Source organism: Pleurodeles waltl, chromosome 3_1, assembly GCF_031143425.1.
Source record: "Pleurodeles waltl isolate 20211129_DDA chromosome 3_1, aPleWal1.hap1.20221129, whole genome shotgun sequence".
NCBI classification, from domain to species: domain Eukaryota; kingdom Metazoa; phylum Chordata; class Amphibia; order Caudata; family Salamandridae; genus Pleurodeles; species Pleurodeles waltl.
In genome coordinates this window covers 1,301,936,111-1,301,955,066 of record NC_090440.1, presented here as the reverse complement: position 1 = coordinate 1,301,955,066, position 18,956 = coordinate 1,301,936,111, and the positions used below count along the sequence as shown (strand labels likewise).

At 44.4% G+C, this 18,956-nt stretch overlaps 1 protein-coding gene across 7 annotated transcripts in view; it reads left to right on the top strand.

The window, feature by feature from the left end:
• Window positions 1-18,956, top strand: part of KALRN (kalirin RhoGEF kinase) — a 1,333,112-nt gene that overhangs the window by 1,290,081 nt on the left and 24,075 nt on the right. For all 7 annotated transcript variants that reach the window (XM_069224644.1, XM_069224642.1, XM_069224641.1 and 4 more), the window contains 3 exons: window positions 422-543; window positions 13,407-13,538; window positions 15,331-15,495. In XM_069224644.1, the coding sequence (XP_069080745.1) occupies window positions 422-543; window positions 13,407-13,538; window positions 15,331-15,495 (419 nt within the window). The remainder of the gene's footprint in view (window positions 1-421; window positions 544-13,406; window positions 13,539-15,330; window positions 15,496-18,956) is intronic.

Genomic DNA, 18,956 nt, shown 5'->3' with positions numbered 1-18,956 from the left:
AATTGCGACCTGCCTAATTAATATTCATTAGGCAGACTGTTGTGTGAACCCTGCAGATGTACCAATTATGGTGACACCATTTAATACACAGATTGTGTCGTAACTAGCATGCCCATTCTCAACAGGAGAGAAGTAAGTGCTTGATTTATTAGGCTTCGCTTGTGGATTTCCTCCCTCAGAAAGTCCAGATAGAGAAGTCATGGGACTCGTCATTGAGGACTTTATACCACAAAGAGATATCATACCACAAATAGATAGAATTCATCTTTAAATCTATTGCATTTGTAAAATCTGAATGAGGTCCAAGGGCCAGATGTATTATGGAAATGCTGGACAATAAGATGTTACCTTATTCATGTCTTGAGAGCACCCTTGAGTGGACAACTGTTAAGGTTTGAGTTGTTTGTCTTCCTTATGCCAGTGATTCAGGAGAAATCTCCCTCAAGATCTGCAACCTGATGCCCCAGGACAGTGGAATTTACACCTGCATTGCTTCAAACGAAAACGGAGTGGCGTCGACATCTGCCACGATCAAAGTACAAGGTAACATTTACAATGTTCTCCTACAAAAGACATTTTATGTTGTAGAACAAAACAGAGCAAAAGTCCAGGAACAGAAGCTGACACAATTTGAGCCAGAGCTATAATCCCAGGAGGTAACAGACTGCTGATAAATATACTTGGAAAAAAGCACAGTTTAGGAAAGATAACAACATGCTTTAACTGCATAGAAAAATGTGCATTCATATTTTTGAAGTATTGCAAATGTCCATTTTGTTAAATGTGTTGGAGGGATACAACAGAATAAAGTTTATACACACATTACAGAGTCATAGGTGCGACTCTGTAGTTATGGTTACATCACCCTCACCATATCAGTGACATCATCTAATCTTTAATTAACCCCACCCTTGATCAAACTTCACAAAATGTTCCTAACATTTGATTTATCTACGCTAACTTGATCCTAGAGAGTTTAGTTAATATCTTTGAAGGGGAGCAAATGTTATATTGAGGTGGCAACATCTGTTGAACCCCATCTAATTCCAAAAAGGAAAAAAACTGTTGCGCCTACAGCCAAAGGCGCAAGACACATGTACTTAAATGTGGAGGTGGTTAAGCAGTCTTTTCCAGTTTGTGATCCTTTTTTTATTTTTTGCACAGAAGAACTGTGGGTCAAAGGAGGTCAAAAACATTGACAGCCATCTTGGCAGTCTGCCTGCCCTCTTAGATTTGCCAATTATGTGAATCAAAAATTGAAAAACAGGAATCTGGTGGAAAGAGGGAGAAAGGGTCTGGGCTTTCTGATGGCCTGATAGCAGCTGAAAATGCATATTGTAGTCGCTGTTGCAGTGTCAATGCACACTTATGGGGCTCGGAGAGCACCCTGTAACCCTGGGAGAATAATGGGAGTCGGTGTGGTGCATAGACAGCCCCCGCCCACACAAAAGAGAAAGCCCCTATTTTTTCACAGGATTAAAAATCTGACAACTTGGACTTGTGGGTCTGGATCGTCAAGTCCAGATCCTCAACATAGTCCTGGAGTCTTAAATACAGATTGTGAAACGTGGGCCCAGCTCAAATATGAATTCGAAAATCCGAGCTGTCACACGACGCATCATTTTAGATGTTATCGGTGAATTCATTGATAATATCTTTTGAGATGTTATGAGTGTTGGCATGTGTGCGATTAAATGCAGATAGTTGCTTGGATGTAATTTATGGTTTGCATGACATTCCATAATAGGAGAAGAACTTGTTTTTGTCTTGTAAGAAAAGAGGTTACTTAAAGGCCACTGGGTGGTGTAAGTCTAGATTGGCATCAACAGGGTTTGGTAACATGATAAATTATGAGATTGAAGGCTGATTGGATCGTGAATAGTACCAGAACCCCGAGGTAGCAATATAGGAACACAGAATGCAAATGAGCTCTTATGTATTTTTATATTGCATGTTTATTGAAGTGTAATTAGACAAAAAAACATTGTATTTGACAGATACAGGTGTATTGAAAATACTGGCATATACAGTTTGATTTCCTGATTTTGAGGTTAAGAACACAGGGATTCAGGTAACACAGGCTTAATTTATTAAACAGATATTGGCAAAGCCAAAATCTCACATTTAGGATGTGTTTTTTTAAAGCTATGCTGTGCATCATGACTCAAGAATAAAAAAATATTTTGATGCGTCTGCTCACATCATTTTATCAGTGCAAGTGCGCACCTGCAAAATCACACAAGTGCATTTTTTTCTTTCCAAAGCTGGTGGAGGAAAGCAGTGCAATGGTAACAACACCGATGGCCGGTGGAGGCAGGAGCAACACAGGAGGCGAAAGTACATTGGGGGCATGTGTGGGGGAAAAGTAACACAGGGGGTCCAGGGTGGAAATAAAACGGGCTGAAGTAGGGGGTGGAGAAGAGCAAATAAAGAGAGAAAGAGCAATGTGGATTGCAGGGACAAGAACACCACGCATGAGAGAAGAGCATAGAGTTGTATGAGAAGCACAAGGGGGAGAGTGCTTCTCAGGGGAGGGGCGGGATAAAGAACACAGGCAAGAGTGAGCAACTCGGAGCACAGAGGGGGGAATAAACAGCCCTGACAAGTTTCACAGGCCAATGCATGGTGTGCTGCCCCATTCCTCTTTTTTTTCTTTGAACTCTGGGACTTGTATTCTATGACAAAACAGGATTCCAAGCCCCAGAATTTAAAGAAAAAAAACCTGGACTGGAGCAGCACATCCTGCATGGAACTGGGAAATTGGTCGCTATGAATAGAAGCACAGTAGGGGAGACAGCTGGAAATCACATGCACTATCTCGTGTGCTTAAAACAAAACAAAAGAAAAAAGTAGTTTCCTATAGGAAGCAGTGGAGGCAGAGACACAAAAATGAACAGGCTAGTCATTGAATAAGTAGCAGGTAAATTAGGCTGACCGTAAAGCCAGCCAATGGTAAGCAGTAGGCAGGCTAAAAGCCACCCTGTTCTTGGTATACCCACAGTATATCTTTCACAACCAGGCAGCCGTACATTTTGGTAGGACTGACCCAAGAATGCATTCTGATTATACAAATCAGAGCCATACCGACTAGGCCAAGCAATGGGCCCCGATTGCAATTATAATGTTCAGCTTTCATTGAGAGAATGCTGAGTAAACAAGAGATCATGATTGCGCTCTTAGATTGTTGAGGCTACTGACAGGAAGTAGCGCTTAGAATGGAACCAAATTGCAGACAGAAAGTTCAGATTTCATGAATTTCAGCAGGGACTTTAAAAATGACATTTCTGTGAAATATGGAAAATATAATTTTATAACTATATGTTACATGCCTTGGTGCTTTTGTTACACAAAATGCAGTGGTATAACAATCTATATTTCAAATGTAAATATTAGAAATATCTCATGGTGCCCTGTGAAATCATCATAGTGACAAACCCTACAATTCTCTGCCCAGCTTTATCATCATCATAGCCACTAGGGTTATGCTGCAATTCTGCAGGGTAGGCTTCCATAGTGCAAAAGCACCCCCTTAAAATGTATGTCAATGGCATCTAATTGAGTGTCGCCTCTAACAACCTGGATTGATGTACCATATTCAGACTTTCTTGTTTGTTTCAACTTTTGTGAATCAGGATGGATTTTTCCAGTGTTTTCCACTGTTTTTAAAAACTGTAAAAACAGTGGTTATCAGCATTTACTCTTTCTTACTCTGCAAAAAATCTGGAGATGATGTTTTTGATGCTTCTGAAGAATTTGGCTTTTGTTTCTTTCCTTCCCTTGTTCATTCCTATTATTTTTTGTTCCTTTCTTCTTTCCTCCTTCTAGTCTCTTCTATGTACCCTTTCCTTGTATTTGTTCTGCCAAATAACCTTTCATTGTTTTTCAGTTGCCTGCCTTTTTCATTTCCCAACACCCAAACCCCTCTCAAGTAATTCTGTCACACACTACCTACAGGATGCACATGGAATGGGACAACTTTGCACTCAATAAACTTTGATTTCAGCAGATAAAAGGTTGTTGGTGACATTTAACACACTTCCTGCTTCTCTGTTGGTTAGACAAATGACAAAGATCGAATGAATGAAATTTTTCTACTTGGGACTTTAAATATTGTGGGGTACTCTGTGCTCTGTTGATGCTAACTAGTGTCACATTGCCGTGTTTATTTCACGAGATACAAAGAAAGGACAGGGCTAATAAATCGGGTTGTACTTTCTGCCCATGCATATTTAAGCTCTACATGGTCATAGGAAGATGTCAGCTAAGGAATTAAAATGCAGACAATTAGATGTATCGTTTTTTAAAGGCAGCAAACTCTGATGCTGGAAAGGATGCATTGTGTTGTTTGCTTGTGCAGTTCAAATTATGAATGAAGTTTACTTTCCATTTATTGTCGTGCCTATGGAATATTGTGTTTTAATGAAAGCCAGCAGAAGGACTGCTAAAAATTGATTTTTATCTAGCATATTAGTCCCCGCAGGTCCAGCGGGCCCTCTTAGCCTAGCTGGCACTGTGTACTGGTGGCAGGCCCCTGGCCTGAGACCTGCTGACTGGCTCCGAGGGGGGGACCCACTCAAGTTGAGTTACGCCATTGGTTTATTTGAAAGTAGTGCTCCTTCCATGCATGTGTGAGAGTTGACCAAGCCTCTTTAGATTTGTGTTTTAAGATCATCACTGTTGCAACATATTTTCTGTCTTGGGAAGAAGAACAAGCACAGCTCAATATGATTGCATTAAAAGCATCACTGTACTTTGTACTGGTAATTGTTGTCAAGGGCTAGGTCTTCTATCAGATCCATAAGTTCCAAGCTTCATTTTGACATGTGGCAAAAGGAATTGAAAGTTGAATGTGTTGATCGTGGGGCTTTATCATAAATATATTCTAATTCAGTTGTAGGCTCAGAAAATGTCTATGCACATAGTTTTGTTCAAAGATGGCTGTCTCCACCACATGCACGGAAACGGAGCAGTTGCTATCTCATCATGTTTCTAAGCTTCATGTTTCTAAGCAACTAAATCATAGATTTTGTAAGTTGATTTGTCCTCTGAAGACAGCTCAGTTTCAGCAAAGCAGGTGCATGGACTTCTTGCAAGCCTGTCCTTGGTTGCTCAAGATGCTTATAAATTGGCCCTCGTACTTCTTGTGTGCAGCAATGCAGCTTATGAAGGACATCTTTTCAGGCCATCACAATGTAAATATAAAAACATAATAAGAGGGACAAAAAACTGTGAGGGCATTCATTCTTGATGCATTATACGCACTAACATCTTTCTTCCCGCAATCACGATGCCTGAGTTTTCAGATATCAAAGCTCTGTCACACTCAGTGAAAGAGGATGACATCATGGTGGTGCCTCTTCCCTTGAACTGAGACCCTGCTCATACTTCTGCTGTCAATCTGGTGGCCACTACACAGCAATGAGCAGTGAACAGTGAGCTAAATCGGTATAAGGCGAACCACACTCCCAAAGTGGATGTGGGAGTGGTCCCAGGGAGCCCTAGGACCATGTGGATGATCAAAAGGGCATATTAAGTGGCTTACCAAGGCCCCAAAGCGTCATAGCAGGAGCATCCATCACAAAAAAGGGCTGTGAGGTACAGACTGCACTTTTACTGCTTTCATACCAGAGGCAACGAAAGCAGTAAAAGTGCAGCAAAATCCGATGTTTGCTTCTTTCTACTGAAAAGCAAATATTCCCTATGGTGGCGTTTTATCCATTAAAATTGGTTTTGACTGAAAACCTGAAACCCTAACCATGCTGTAGGTAAGTATAATCGTAGCCGAATAGGCTTTCAATGCCAAAAGAAGAAAATATCCATCTAGGCACTATTACATTTTCCTAAAGCAGATGACGTGGCTCTAACCTACATTTTAACACATGCACAATGCTTTAATGAATTTGAAGAAGAGGTTCATGTAAGAGCAAGAGAGCCATTCATTTGCAGCGGTACTGCTATTCCACTTATCTTTTTCTTCCAAATAGCCGAACCTAGGTTTTGCCTACATTTACTTTTAACCATTGGCTGCATTATCATTTTTACTGTATTTACCAATGCCATCTGTCACAAATATAGACGTGATTTTAACAATAAAGCAGGAAACCTATAGCTTTGTCAAGCTCTTGTTGCAAATCTAAGATGTGGTGGCTAAACTACTACTCTACCTCAGGCCATTATGTGTTGGCTTTCTCTGTTTTCATTCGCTAGACCTTTCCTAGCTTTACCCTAGACCAAGGTTTGACATTGAAGATTTATCAGTAAAGAAGTTAAATCCTACATAATTCCCAGTCCACCCAATCTAATAGAGACATCTTGTTGCAGATTTCTTTCCTTAGAATTTCCCCAGGCAATATTCTGGATCTGGAGATTTTTTTCGAGCAGTACCCCTGCGCACTGTTAGCTAGCATTGACCGGCTCTGCGTCTGTCTATGGCATCATCCGCGCCGGATATTACATTGCTTTCCTATATAAGGGCCACCCCGGTGCCCTGATGTCAGTTCTTTAATTTCTGTGCCAGGCGGCGCTGAACTGAAGAAAGAGCTACCCCTCAGTCACTTTTTCAATGGTCTTTTTTGACTTTTGTCAAAGCTTTTTTTGAGTATTTCTATTCGTGGTGCATCAAGGTATGTCTTTGCTCAAGACTTGGTTCAAGCCTTGCAGATCCTGCCAAAAGGCGATGTCCATGACTGATCCGCATCTTGTGTGCCTTTGGTGTCTGGAGCGTCACCACGACCCAAAGTCGTGCTCCGAGTGCCAGGCCATGAATCCAAAGGCTTTGAGGGAATAGTTCCTAAAACTGATGACACCCTGGTGCTTGGCTCTACGTAAGTCCCAGTCTCGGTCGAGAGGAAGGTCTCGGAATCGGTCGCGAAGTCCACCCCTCTTCGTCATCCCACTCTAAGTCCTTGGGACAATCGGGTAAGTCGAGGTATAAGAAGAAGTTCTTTGACTACACCTCATCCGTCGGCCGGTGAGGGAGCGGGAACATTGTCGATCTAGGCCTCCGTCTGTGGAGCCTGCATCTTGGCGGACTCTGCACCTCCCAGAGAAGTTGTATGAGGCCATGCACCTCATGTTTGGTAGTCAGCCTCTGCTGGAACTCCTTTGGGCCCCCGTGGAGTCAGAATGGGCTCCTTTAGGTCCCACGCTGGTGGCTTCGGCTTTGGCTCTGAAGGGCCACCATGAATCCGTTCCTGGAGATCTGGACCGATGACGGTCATACCACCTCCAACTTCCCTGATGCCGGCCCGAAACACTTCCGGTGCCGCCTGTGCCCCTGGGGGGCACCGCCCCCATTCTTATTGCCAACTGTGACACAGAGCCGGATTGGCATCATACGATGCAGACTCCAGCGCTTATGTTTTCTTCTTCCAGCGTGGAATTGCAGTCTGTGAACACTGCATGTGTTTTGTGCAGTTATTCCCACATGCTGTGGGATACGGTTGTGCAAATGTTGCCAGGGGTCCTGGAGGAGGCCCAGGCTGTAGTTTCCCAAGCATTTGTTGATGAGAGAGACAAAGAAAAAGTTCACAATCCAGTGTGAACTGAACACAAGTGACACACTGGGCAGAGCAGCTGCTTCAACAGTGGCCTTGAGGCGCCACGCCTGGTTGAGGAGGTTTGGCTTTTTGGGGAATATCCAAGCTAATCTTATGGACATGCCCTTTGATGGCACCGTCTCTTCGGAGAGAAAGCAGACTTGCGCTTGAGCGCTTCAAGGATTTTCCTGCTATGGCCTGGTTCTTGGGCCTCGCGGCAGCCCCTCATCCCCCTCAGTCCACTTTTTTCCAGTTTAGTGGCTACAGAAGGGGCAGCCAGCATGCTGCCCATCCTCTACTTGGCCAGGGATCCACTGTCCTCATGGATCAGCGAGCCAGCGGGCTGGCAGGCCACTGACCTCTCCCTATAGCTGCCTCCAAACCTTCCTAGTGTGACACTTCCCTATCAGGGACCAGTTGGAGGCAGGATCCACCATCACCTGCTCTTCTGGCAGTCAATCACATTAGACAGATGGGTTTTGCAGATAGTCCGAAGGGGCTACTCCCTTACCTTCGAGGCTACCCTTCCATCCATGCCACCTCCTATGCTCGGATGATGGAGGATCACTTGGAAATTCTCGGAGAGGAAGTTACTGCTCTCTGGGCCAAGGGAGCAACAGAGAGGGTCCCTGTGCCAGAAGTAGGTTAAGGTTGTTATTTCTGCTACTTTCTGGTGCTCAAAAATGACAAGGGCCTCTGCCCTATCATAGACCTTCAGTCCCTCAATCTCTTTCTCAAGAAGCAGACATTCAAAAGGCTCTCTCTGGCTCAGGTTCTGTCTGCCCTGGACCCATGAGATTGGATGGTAGTGTTGGACTTGCAGGACATGTATTTCCATATACCCGTCCTGCCTGCCCACAGACCGTACTTGCGGTTCAGGGTAGACTGCAAGCACTTGCAGTTCACCGTGCTCCTTTTTGGCCTTACCAGTGCCCCTGAGTGTTCACCAATGTGATGCCGGTGGCCGCAGCTCATCTGCACAGATCAAAGGTTTCAATCTTCCCCTAGCTCGATGACTGGCTGTTGATGGCGGGCTCGCCCCAGGCTGTCGTCTCCCACCTCTAGGCTACGGCAAACCTCCTGTTATTCACTAAGGTTCCCTATAAACATGTCAAAGTAACACCCGACTCCCTCTCAGATGCTCTCTTTCATTTGAGCTGTTCCAGACACAGTGCAGTTTCGGGCGTCTCCTCCCGAGAGGCGAGTCCAGGATAGTTAGGCTATGATTCTGATGTTTCAGCCTCTCTCCTGGATTTTGGTGAGAATGACTCTGAAGATGCTGTGTCTTATGGCCTCCTGCATCCTGCTGGTGACACATGCCAGGTGACATATGCAGGCTCTGCAGTGGGACCTGAAGTTCCAGTGGGTGAAAAACTCTTTGACATGGTCCAGGTTTCAGAGGGAACTTCATGAGATCTGGTAGAAAGCGAACCGCGATTGAGCCAGAGGCAGAACCCTCTTCCTTCCTCATCCAGATCTGACAGTAGTGACAGATGCGTCACTCCTGGGATGGGGCAGACACACCTGGGAGAGGTGGCGATCAGAGGCATCTGGCCTCTGGCGAGATCAGAGGCATCAGGTCTCCAGTGGAGTCCGTACTTCACATGAACCCGTAGGAGCTCAGAGCGGTCAGACTAGCATTGAAACCATGTCTTTCCTCTCTCAAAGGGAATGTAGTGCAGGTGTTCAAGGACAACACCACTGCCAAGCAGTACTGCTACAAGCAGGGTGGGGTGGGGATGTGGGACCCCTGTCAAGAGACTCTACACCTTTGTACGTGGCAGGAACAACAGGGCATTCCCCTGTTGTTTCAACATCTGGCAGGGTCTCTGAACGCCAGAGTGGACAAACTCAACCAACAGTGCTTAGTCAATCACGAATTGCGTAATCGACTAAGGATTGGTGCAAGGTCTCTTTCAGCAGGGGCGAGAGCCTTAGTTAGATCTGTAAGCCTCTGCAGAGAACGCACAATGTCAGCAGTATTATGCGTTGAAGTTTCCAAGGCGGCAATAGCTTGGTGACTTTTTTAATCTCAAGTGTAACTCGGGCTTTCTGTACGCCTTTCCACCCATACAATTTATGCCCAGAGTTCTCAAGAAGATCGAGAACGACTGGGCTCAAATACTCCTTATGCTCCAGACTGGGCACAAAGAGTCTGGCATCCTGAGCTATTTAGCATGATCATTGATTCTCTGATCAGAATGTGCCTTTCAGGAAGATGTTCTGCCATAGCAGTAGGGGAGGGTTCACTATCTAAACCTGTCCGATCTCTTCCTCCTTGCATTGAGATTGAGCGGCGGCAGTTGGCGGCTTTTGACCTTCTGCCTGAAGTGTGTAATGTAATCTTAGCAGCCAGGCATCCCTCCACCAAAACAGTATACGCCTATCGTTGGAAGGTATTTGTTGAATGGTGCACAGACATGACTGTTGACCCCATTTTTGCCCCTCTGTCTGAGGTTTTGTTGTTTATCCTTTCTCTGTACCAGCAGGGTTCTGCTATTGGTACTCGTGAAGGTATCTGTCTACCATATCTCTTTTTTTGCAGTTGTTTGATCACCCTTCCTTGTATAAGCCTCCAATTGTAGATAGGTTCCTTAAAGGCCTTACTCATATGTTTCCTCCATCTCCATTCATTATGCCCCAGTGGGAATTGAATTTAGTTTTAACATTTCTGATGTGCGCTCCTTATGAGCCTCTCCACAATTGTCCTCTCAGGCTTCTCACTTTGAAAACAGCCTTCCTTGTGGCCATTACATCTGCCCACAGGGTGAGGGAGCTGAGGCATTGTCATCTAAGCCATCCTACCTTTCCATCTTTCCTGACAAAGTGGTGGTTTGCACTAGGGCCTCCTTTCTGCCAAAATTGGTTATGACCTTCCATGTAGGCTAATTCTTCACCTTGTCTGCTTTTTACGTACCTCCACATCCTTCTAAGGAAGAGGAGAGACTCCATCGCCTGGACCCAAAAAGAGTTTTGGCATTCTACTTTGATCGTACCAAAGAGTTCTGGGTGGATGATCAACACTTTTTTAGTTATTTGTGTGCAGAGGAAGATCAGGCAAAGCAGAAGAGAACCTTCTCCAGATGGGTCGTTCTCTGCATCAAAATGTGCTATGCACTGGCTACGAGGCTACCCCCTGAGGGTTTGCTTGTTTATTCTACCAGAACTCAATCTGTGACCACTGGGTTAGCACGTGGAGTTCCAGTCCTGGACATTTGTCATGCAGCAATGTGGGCATCTCTCTAAACATTTACCAAACACTACTGCCTGGACAGCCAGGTCCGTAGGGACTGGCATTTTGCCAGTTTGGTATTGTAGTACTTTCTAGTATGATCTTAGTTCGCAGGCCCACCTCTGGGGATGGTATTGCTTGGGTATCTATTCTTAGGTAAAGAATCTGGAACTAGATGTTTCTATTAAATGGCTAAGTTTGTACCCTCAGGAATGCCTTATCCGGTAGAGACAATATCTAGTTGCAGATTTCTTACCGACCCGCCCATCGTCCCCGCTCTGTGAACTGATTTCTAAGGATGAGGACTCTCTTTCAGGGCTCTCGTTTTGACGCACAGTGATCAGTGTTCTTCAGGGCTCTGCGCTTCTGGAGTGGAAAGTTGTGAAAATAAACTGACGTCCGTATTCCAGGGTGGCGCCTATATAGGACCTGCAATGTCATATCAGGCGCAGATGATGATGGACATGGAGCCTGTCGAAGCCACCTAATTGTATGCAGCGGTACAGCTCGAGAAAAATCTCCAGATCCTGACGCCTGGGAAAATTCTAAGATAAGGAAACTGCAACTAGATTTTGTCTCTACCAGATAAGGCATTACAGAAGGTAAGTAACTTGTCTGATTAGGTTAGAATCAGCAAAATTATAAAGAACAGAAACAGATATTTACTATTCTTTTCACCATTGTTTAGCTTGTCAAGTTAATGTTAGCCTTCCAAAAACAAGATTGAGTCATAGGATTGGCGTTTCTTTCTGAAGCCCATTCCTCTAACTTGACATAGGAAATAGTTGCAAACTGTATCCCCTCAACTTCTGATATATGTGATGAATTATCACCAAGTGAATGTGTAAGGATGCTGGAGATCAATTAGATGTACAGGTTCCACACAGTGGCAAGAAGCTGCAGGAGGAGTCATTTTAGAAGTACACCAAACTCTGAAGTTAAGACAGAACCAATGAACAGTCCACCTTTACATGAAGCTGGGAACTACTTCAGTTTGGGTATGCCATGTTCTCCTCTATAAAAACTAAAGACTGAGGGAGCATCATTTTTATGTTCTCTGGGTGCCAATAGGAAAGGCTTGAAGAAAATGACTAGGCTTGGAATGCAGTATTATTCTAACTGCTTACAAGACCCAGATGGGCTGAATGTCCTCCGATCCTTTTACTTCTCTATGTAGTTGGGCAGCAAAGAAAGGCACATGAGTGCTACCGTCTTGATCCTGTCAGGGCCATCACGATAAAAGTACCAGAACGAGCTAGCACAGTGACAACTGTACTCATTTGTAACAAAATATTACAGGGGAGAAGTGATGTTATTTTCTTATTAAAATTGTGTTTTGACATGAGTGCACCTGTAATAAGAAACTGAATTAACCATTAAATACCTGAATTATGTTTATCCATTCTTCTATATGAGCTACAAAAAGTCTGCATTTCCAGGAATGCAATATCACACCCAATCCTTTTAAACATATAAGGGCAGATTTATGGAAAGTGCAGTGCCACTTTCCTTGCGCCCCTTAGCTCTCCCTTACTGCCACCATGTGTGTACTGTATTTAAAATACGACACACCATGGTGCAGGGTAGGGGGCAATACCGTCATTTTATGTGACCCTATTGATATACTCTGCAGGGTAGTACCAAAATGTTGGCGCTACTTCTGCAAAGTACATAGGGGCCCATTCTAAATAATGGTATGCCCCCTTTTAACGCCTGCTCTGTGCAGGCATTAAAAGTGCTGAAAAAAATGGTGCAAGGAAATCTCATAGATTTCTTTGCACCATTTTTTCAATCCCCCTAACGGGGGAACGCCTCTTTGCATACATTATGCCTAGCGCAGGCATAATGTGGCACAAGGGTTTACAAAGTTAAGCATTGCAAGCATTGCACCACTTTTCAAGTATGGCGCGTGGGAAATGCCACCTTAACGCCACATTTGCATCAAAATAAATGCTGCAAATGTGACGCATGGTGGCACTAGGGCCTTATCAATATGCCCCGTAGCAGGATAACTACTACTAGTATGGCAGAGGCCTAAAAGTTTGTGAATGATTTTAATAACTCCCCTTGACTATCTGAAAAATCTGTACCCATTCCAGCTCTTACTCTTGCTACTCATTTTGCAAATGATAGAACATACAATACTACAGCTCACCAGTACATGGATGCCATGTTAGAAAATCTGGATGGAGAACAATAACATATGATTCCCATTTGTAGACCTCGTAAGCTTTCTAAACATGCCAGAAACTCTTTATAGCTTTATATTCTATGATCGAAAACATTTTGCCCATTTGCGTTCCTTCTGTCACCTTTTATTACAATTGACACCTGTCTTTTTTTGGATAATTCTGTGCACATTTTCATGTTAGTTGAAATATTTGGCCTCCACCTAAGCCTCAGCAAAATACGATGTTTGCTCTTTGCAAGGTCTAACTATAGGTTGTTGCGGATGATATTAGTGTTGCTAACACCTTTTGTAACACCTTTCCCAGGTCCCTACTGCAGCACATCCAAAACAATGCACTCTATGTGCAAAAACAACGCTAAGTGTAATTAGTTGTAAGCTCTTCTCTTTCAGTTGTACAAAGCCGGTGAAGAATTGTGTATGTAACAGTGACCTGTACTTCCTTTAGGTGTTCCGACAGCACCCAGCCGCCCCATTGCTCAGGAAAGAAGCAGTACTTCAGTTATCCTTCGCTGGCTCCCACCATCCAGCACAGGGAACTGCACCATTTCTGGCTACACTGTGGAGTACAGGGAAGAAGGTGTGTACTCCAAAGGGATATTGCACTGTGCAGAATTCACTGTCATAGAAACAGCACTTTACTTCTATTGATCCCATTCTATTCGCATTGATTAGCCAAAACTACGAATTTACACACACTTCTACAAACACGACCAGGTTCTCCCATTTTTCATCTCTGAAACCGACTTCCAGTGAATTCAATTCTTCAATTACCTTTTAACCGTCTTCCATACAGTTTGTATCCTATAAAATTTGGAAAAAGTGTTGTGCACCTCAGGCATTCAACATAGTTTCTTCCACCAGAAGGCATAACAATACCAGCAACAAAATGTCTCTTCTTTCCTGTCTCTCCTTCTTTTTTAATTTCTTGCATGTCTGGCAGAGATTGGCATGACAGTGTGTTCCTATGATTCGTTTGAGCATCATACCACTTACATACATACTTTACAGGCAGTGGTTCTGCTTTTCACCAGGTTTTGCTTCCTATTTGAGTAACTGGATTGGAAGCTATTAGCCTTCCTTGAGTTCATTATGACTTGCTGTGAGGGACATGGGTGTCGTAATCCACAGTCGCTTAAAAATTCACAGTCCCAACAGTGTTGCATTCCTGGCCAGACACATGGCAGTGGCACCACCCACCTTGTCACCCTCCCGCACAAACTCGGATATCACCAATTTCACACTTATGGAAGAATTGAGGCTGCAGTTTATTAGGCAATTTTCAACTTACAAGCAATCCTTTAATCACCAATTCTTTCTTCATTCTACAAGCTTGTGCCCTTCTTACCCTAGCCACAAGCACTGCCCTACATTCATTGCTGGTCAGTCTGCCCAGGTGACCTGTCACATTGGGTGTGACCATTTGCTTACATTCTGGCAAGCATTTGCTTCCATCCCATCCAGATCAACCTTCACTTCTGGTGATACTTTTCTCTTTGGGCAAGCATCTGCTGCCAGCCCAATTGGGTGTAAACACAAAATTTCTTTCCGGGCAAGTTTCTCCTTTCAACCCAGCAGGGTGACCTTCCACTTCCAGCGTAATCATACCTTTACCTTTCAAGGTAAGCGTCTGCTTCCAGCCCGCAGGGTGACCATTCACTTCCACTGTAACTATTAATTTCATTCATGGTGAGCGTTTGCTTCCAGCCAATGAATGCATTGATATCCTGGATAAAAGTCTCCACCCTTCCTTGCAAGGTGACTCAATCAACTGTCCACCAACTTCTTCTGTGCCAAAAGCGCTGTCCTTGATTGTTTCCTTCTGGTTCAACCCTCAATGCCACTGTGATAGCCTGCCAGCACCCACTGGGTCCTGACTGTCACCTGCTTGTGGCCTCTGATACACGTAGGACATCCAGTAAGTCTCCTATGCCTCTGTGACAGATATTCCCTGGTGTACCCAGTCTCTACTGCTTGCATTCTCAGGCGGTGGGTGGGTGGGACTCCTCTAAGGAATCCTCAGCAGAAAGATGGCCCCATACCAGGTGCTTGCGGTTAAATGCCCTCCATCCCCAAGGCTAAATTCCTCTAGGTAAATTTAGCACAGGGATGGACCCAGTGTCCCACTCCATTGCCCAGTAAGTTCCCTGCTTTCCTCTATCCCTCTCATTACCCCTGCCCAGTCTCTGCTCCCTGTGGGGTTTCCCCCACTGAGGCCCATAGTCCAGCCATATTTCCTCCGGGGGGGGGGGGGGGGGGCAGAACCAAGGGGTGTAATCTGCTCATCAATCTGTGCCTTCCTGTTCTAGAGTTGCAGCATCTGTAAAAGATGTTTTCACCGTGTAAATGTTTTCATTTCTGTTGAATGCTAGGGTCACCCGTGTGGCAGCAGTCCGTCTCTTCCACCCTGGACACCTATCTCGTGGTCGAAGATTTGTGCCCAGGTGGCCAGTACCAGTTCCGTGTCAGTGCCAGCAACCCCTGGGGAATCAGCGTGCCGAGTGAGCCTTCCGAATTTGCAAAACTTCCAGACAACGGTGAGGATTTACTATAATACCACATTGTGAGGTTGTGAACAAAAGGGACACCACAGTTCCTGTATTCATAGACAGATGTTTGATAAGTTGCTATAAATAATAGAAGTGGTGAAAATGGCCAAAAATAAAAAGAATATGAATATAGTTCCATCCGGACAGTGACTATTAACAATACAGTCAGGAAAGGGTTCTGTATAATCACAGTGATGCAGAAACTCTGCACCCCCTAGTATGCCACTGAGCTCTTTGCGCAATCCATTCTGTATAATGAAGGACACTTTGTGTAAAAACATCAGCATCAATACATTGCTACTTCTCCGTCAGTCTGCTGGCCAGGCCATATTAGAAGAGAGGCATAATCAAACTGTTGACAGGGCTTTCATTGGAATCTGTTAGTAATAACACCTGAATCACTACGATCTAACAGCGGCGAAAAACTAGTTTTGTTTTTCACTTCTCTTAACTGGAAAAAAAATGGTTCTGTTGGCACTTACCTGTCATCACACCAGTATTTACAAATACCTAAATGAGGCAGGGAACGACAGATAGTGGTCTGATGTCACCTCTCGTGGGCCTGGGGTGGTGAGGTAATTTGGGTGGTGGTCTGTCAGATGCAGGCCTGTGCACACCTGCAGTGCAAGGCAGATGTATGTGCTGTCAGGGAGCATTCATTGTGTCTGTCCCAGCATTGTTCTAGCTCTCCATGCTCATGATTCAAAGGAAAGCACAGACCATTGGGCAGGATGGGGATAAAACATAGAAGGAGCCCAGCAAGGTTACAGGACACTACATATGCAATATTTAAAATAAAAGCTGAAGAATGAGGGCAGAGCAGAGGCAGACGGGACAGTGGCTGAAAAACAGCTATCCCTGGCTTTTTGTGGGGGATGTCCATATACCAGTCATTCCTTTTTTTAAATGAGCATGGATCAGAATGAGTTTGGGAGGGTTATAAGACACCAGTAATATTGCTTTATGTTATAGAAGGACATGGAGGATAATGGAAGGTGTTGCATCACATTGAGGAATACTGAGGTGGGGAACCACCAAAAATTATACGGATACATGCACACTTCTTACATGGAATTATACATCCGTCACATTAAACTCCTACCCAACCTTAAGATACACCACATCCCCGTAGGTCTCCTATTGCAGATCACAGCTGATCCATGCTTGGGACCATGATGTCAGTTTAGAGGGAGGATGTCGGGCCTATACACAAACAAAATTATAAGTGAGATAACTGCAAGACATTGGTTTTCTTGAACGTTTGTATACCAAAGGTGTAGTGGACTGTTCCTATTTGCCTATCTGCATCTTGGGAAGATAGCAGGAATACAGGAAAGAGACAAATCATAGAAAATGTAAAGGTTTTTGCTCAAGGAAAAACTGCTAAATATCCTGAATAAAACCTTTGTATCACTAACTCAGAAGATCTAAGAGCCAAATGTCCAAAGTTATTTTGCAGTCACAAAATGCAAAAATCGCCATTGCAACTGCAAAATGGCCTTTTAGGGTGTACTAACCGTATTTTGCAAGTCAGTATCCTGTTACGACTCACAAAATAGGGATTGCGACTCGCTATTAGGAAGGGGCGTTCCAAGGGTTGTCCCCTCCTAATAGCGACTTGCAGGCCCATGCACGATTGTTTTGTGAAGGTAAATGCATTTGCAAAATAATCTCAGTTACCTCTAATTTCATATTGGTGGTAACCTATCACACACGGGATGGGGTTTCCAAGGGGCCGCTTCCCTTTTGTGAATGGGGGCTCCAGCATTTTTTCAGAGAAAGCAGTGGTCCCATGGACCACTGCCTACTCTGAAAAAATTAAACTGAAACATTTAAAACGCACTGCAATTGAATTTTAAAAAACAATGCTTTATTAAAAAAGCAGTCACAGATATGGTGGTCTGCTGACCCCAGCAGGCCACCATCCTTGTGAGTGCAGCCATTCTTAAATGGGTTGCAATTTACCACCTGCCTCATAAATATTAATGAGGCAGGTCCCTTGCGACCCATTTGGAAATCGCTAAAAGTGTCTCAGACACTGTTGTACATTTGGTTTAGTGACTCGAAATTTGCGATTCACAAAAAAATCACTAATTGTGAGTCCCAAAAAAGGGTTGTACATTTGGCCCTAAGATCATGTAGTTATGAGTAGCACTGAAGAATGATGGCAGTTGAATGGGATCTATGGGGAGGACCTAGAGCAGAAAAAGTAGCAATCTCTGCTGAGATGCCTTAAAGCTGATCTTAAGACATTCTTATTTAGAGCAGTGTGCTAAGGTGAGAAGGGCAGAATTTGATCAGAATGCAGCATGATAATAGGTTAGTCCGGCTTGGTCAGAGAAAAACAAAAGAGGTGAAAGCCCTGCCTACTCCTGGTTACTGCCATTAAATGAACCGAAGAAGAGCACCCCTTCCTAGAACGCTAAGTTCTCATTAGCACAATCCTAAAGAGAACTGCTGAGCAGCGATACATCATCAAGCACAACCTCTAAGCAGAGGTACTGTTTGCAAGGCCAACGCTTGTAAGCCTTGAGAGAAAGTGGAATGCATTCAGATTAGGGTTTTTGAGGGCAATAAAAGTAACCTCTATAGCAGTCCCATTCCACCCCTGCTGCCCCTCCCAGGTGTGAGCAACAGCCTTCAAGGAGTGGAAACTGTGTGGACTATCTCAAATAGTTTCAGTTAGTTTAATGCGCTTTTGGATATTTTTGAATGACGATTCAAACACATCTGCTTCAAACTAAACACTCACCGCTCCAATTGTCCAGTTTTTTTCTAACTAGGCTCGACTTGGTTCACGCCTCCTTCAATGCTATACCATGTCTTGCCATGCTTGTGCCCGCCCACTATGTGCTTGTCCCACTGGCATAACGAAACTGGAGGGGTCCCACCTGCAAAGAACATGGAGGGGTTCCCCCATCTGAATTCACTCAGGCCAGGTGCTCTGCATAACCCATCAATAAACATTGATCGTCTGACACGTCACCATCAGAAAAGGGTCTACAATTAGGCGGTCAACCTAGCTCTGTTCTTACACAAAGCATAGAATGCACACAAAACTTACACCAAGCAGCTCAGTCTGGAAGCTCTCCTGTCAACCAATCAGTGCTTGTAAAGCACAGCTACTCGCCCGTTAGAGTCCCAAGACGCGGTTTAGAAAAGCCATGTCTTCAGTTCCTTCGTGAAGCTGAGGAGGGAGGTAGTTTGTCTGATGTGGATAGGTAGGGCGTTCCAGGAGGTGGCTGCAAGGTAGGAGAAGGAGCGGACTCCTGTTCTGTTTTTCCTGATGCAGGATACTTCTGCAAGAGAGAGCTGGGCTGAGCGTAGGGCCCTGTGGGGTACGTGGAAGTTGAGTCGCTGGTTCAGGTAGGCTGGTCTAGTGTTGTGGAGGGCTTTATGTGCATGGGTGAGGATTTTGAAAGTGATTATTTTCTCTATGGGGAGCCAGT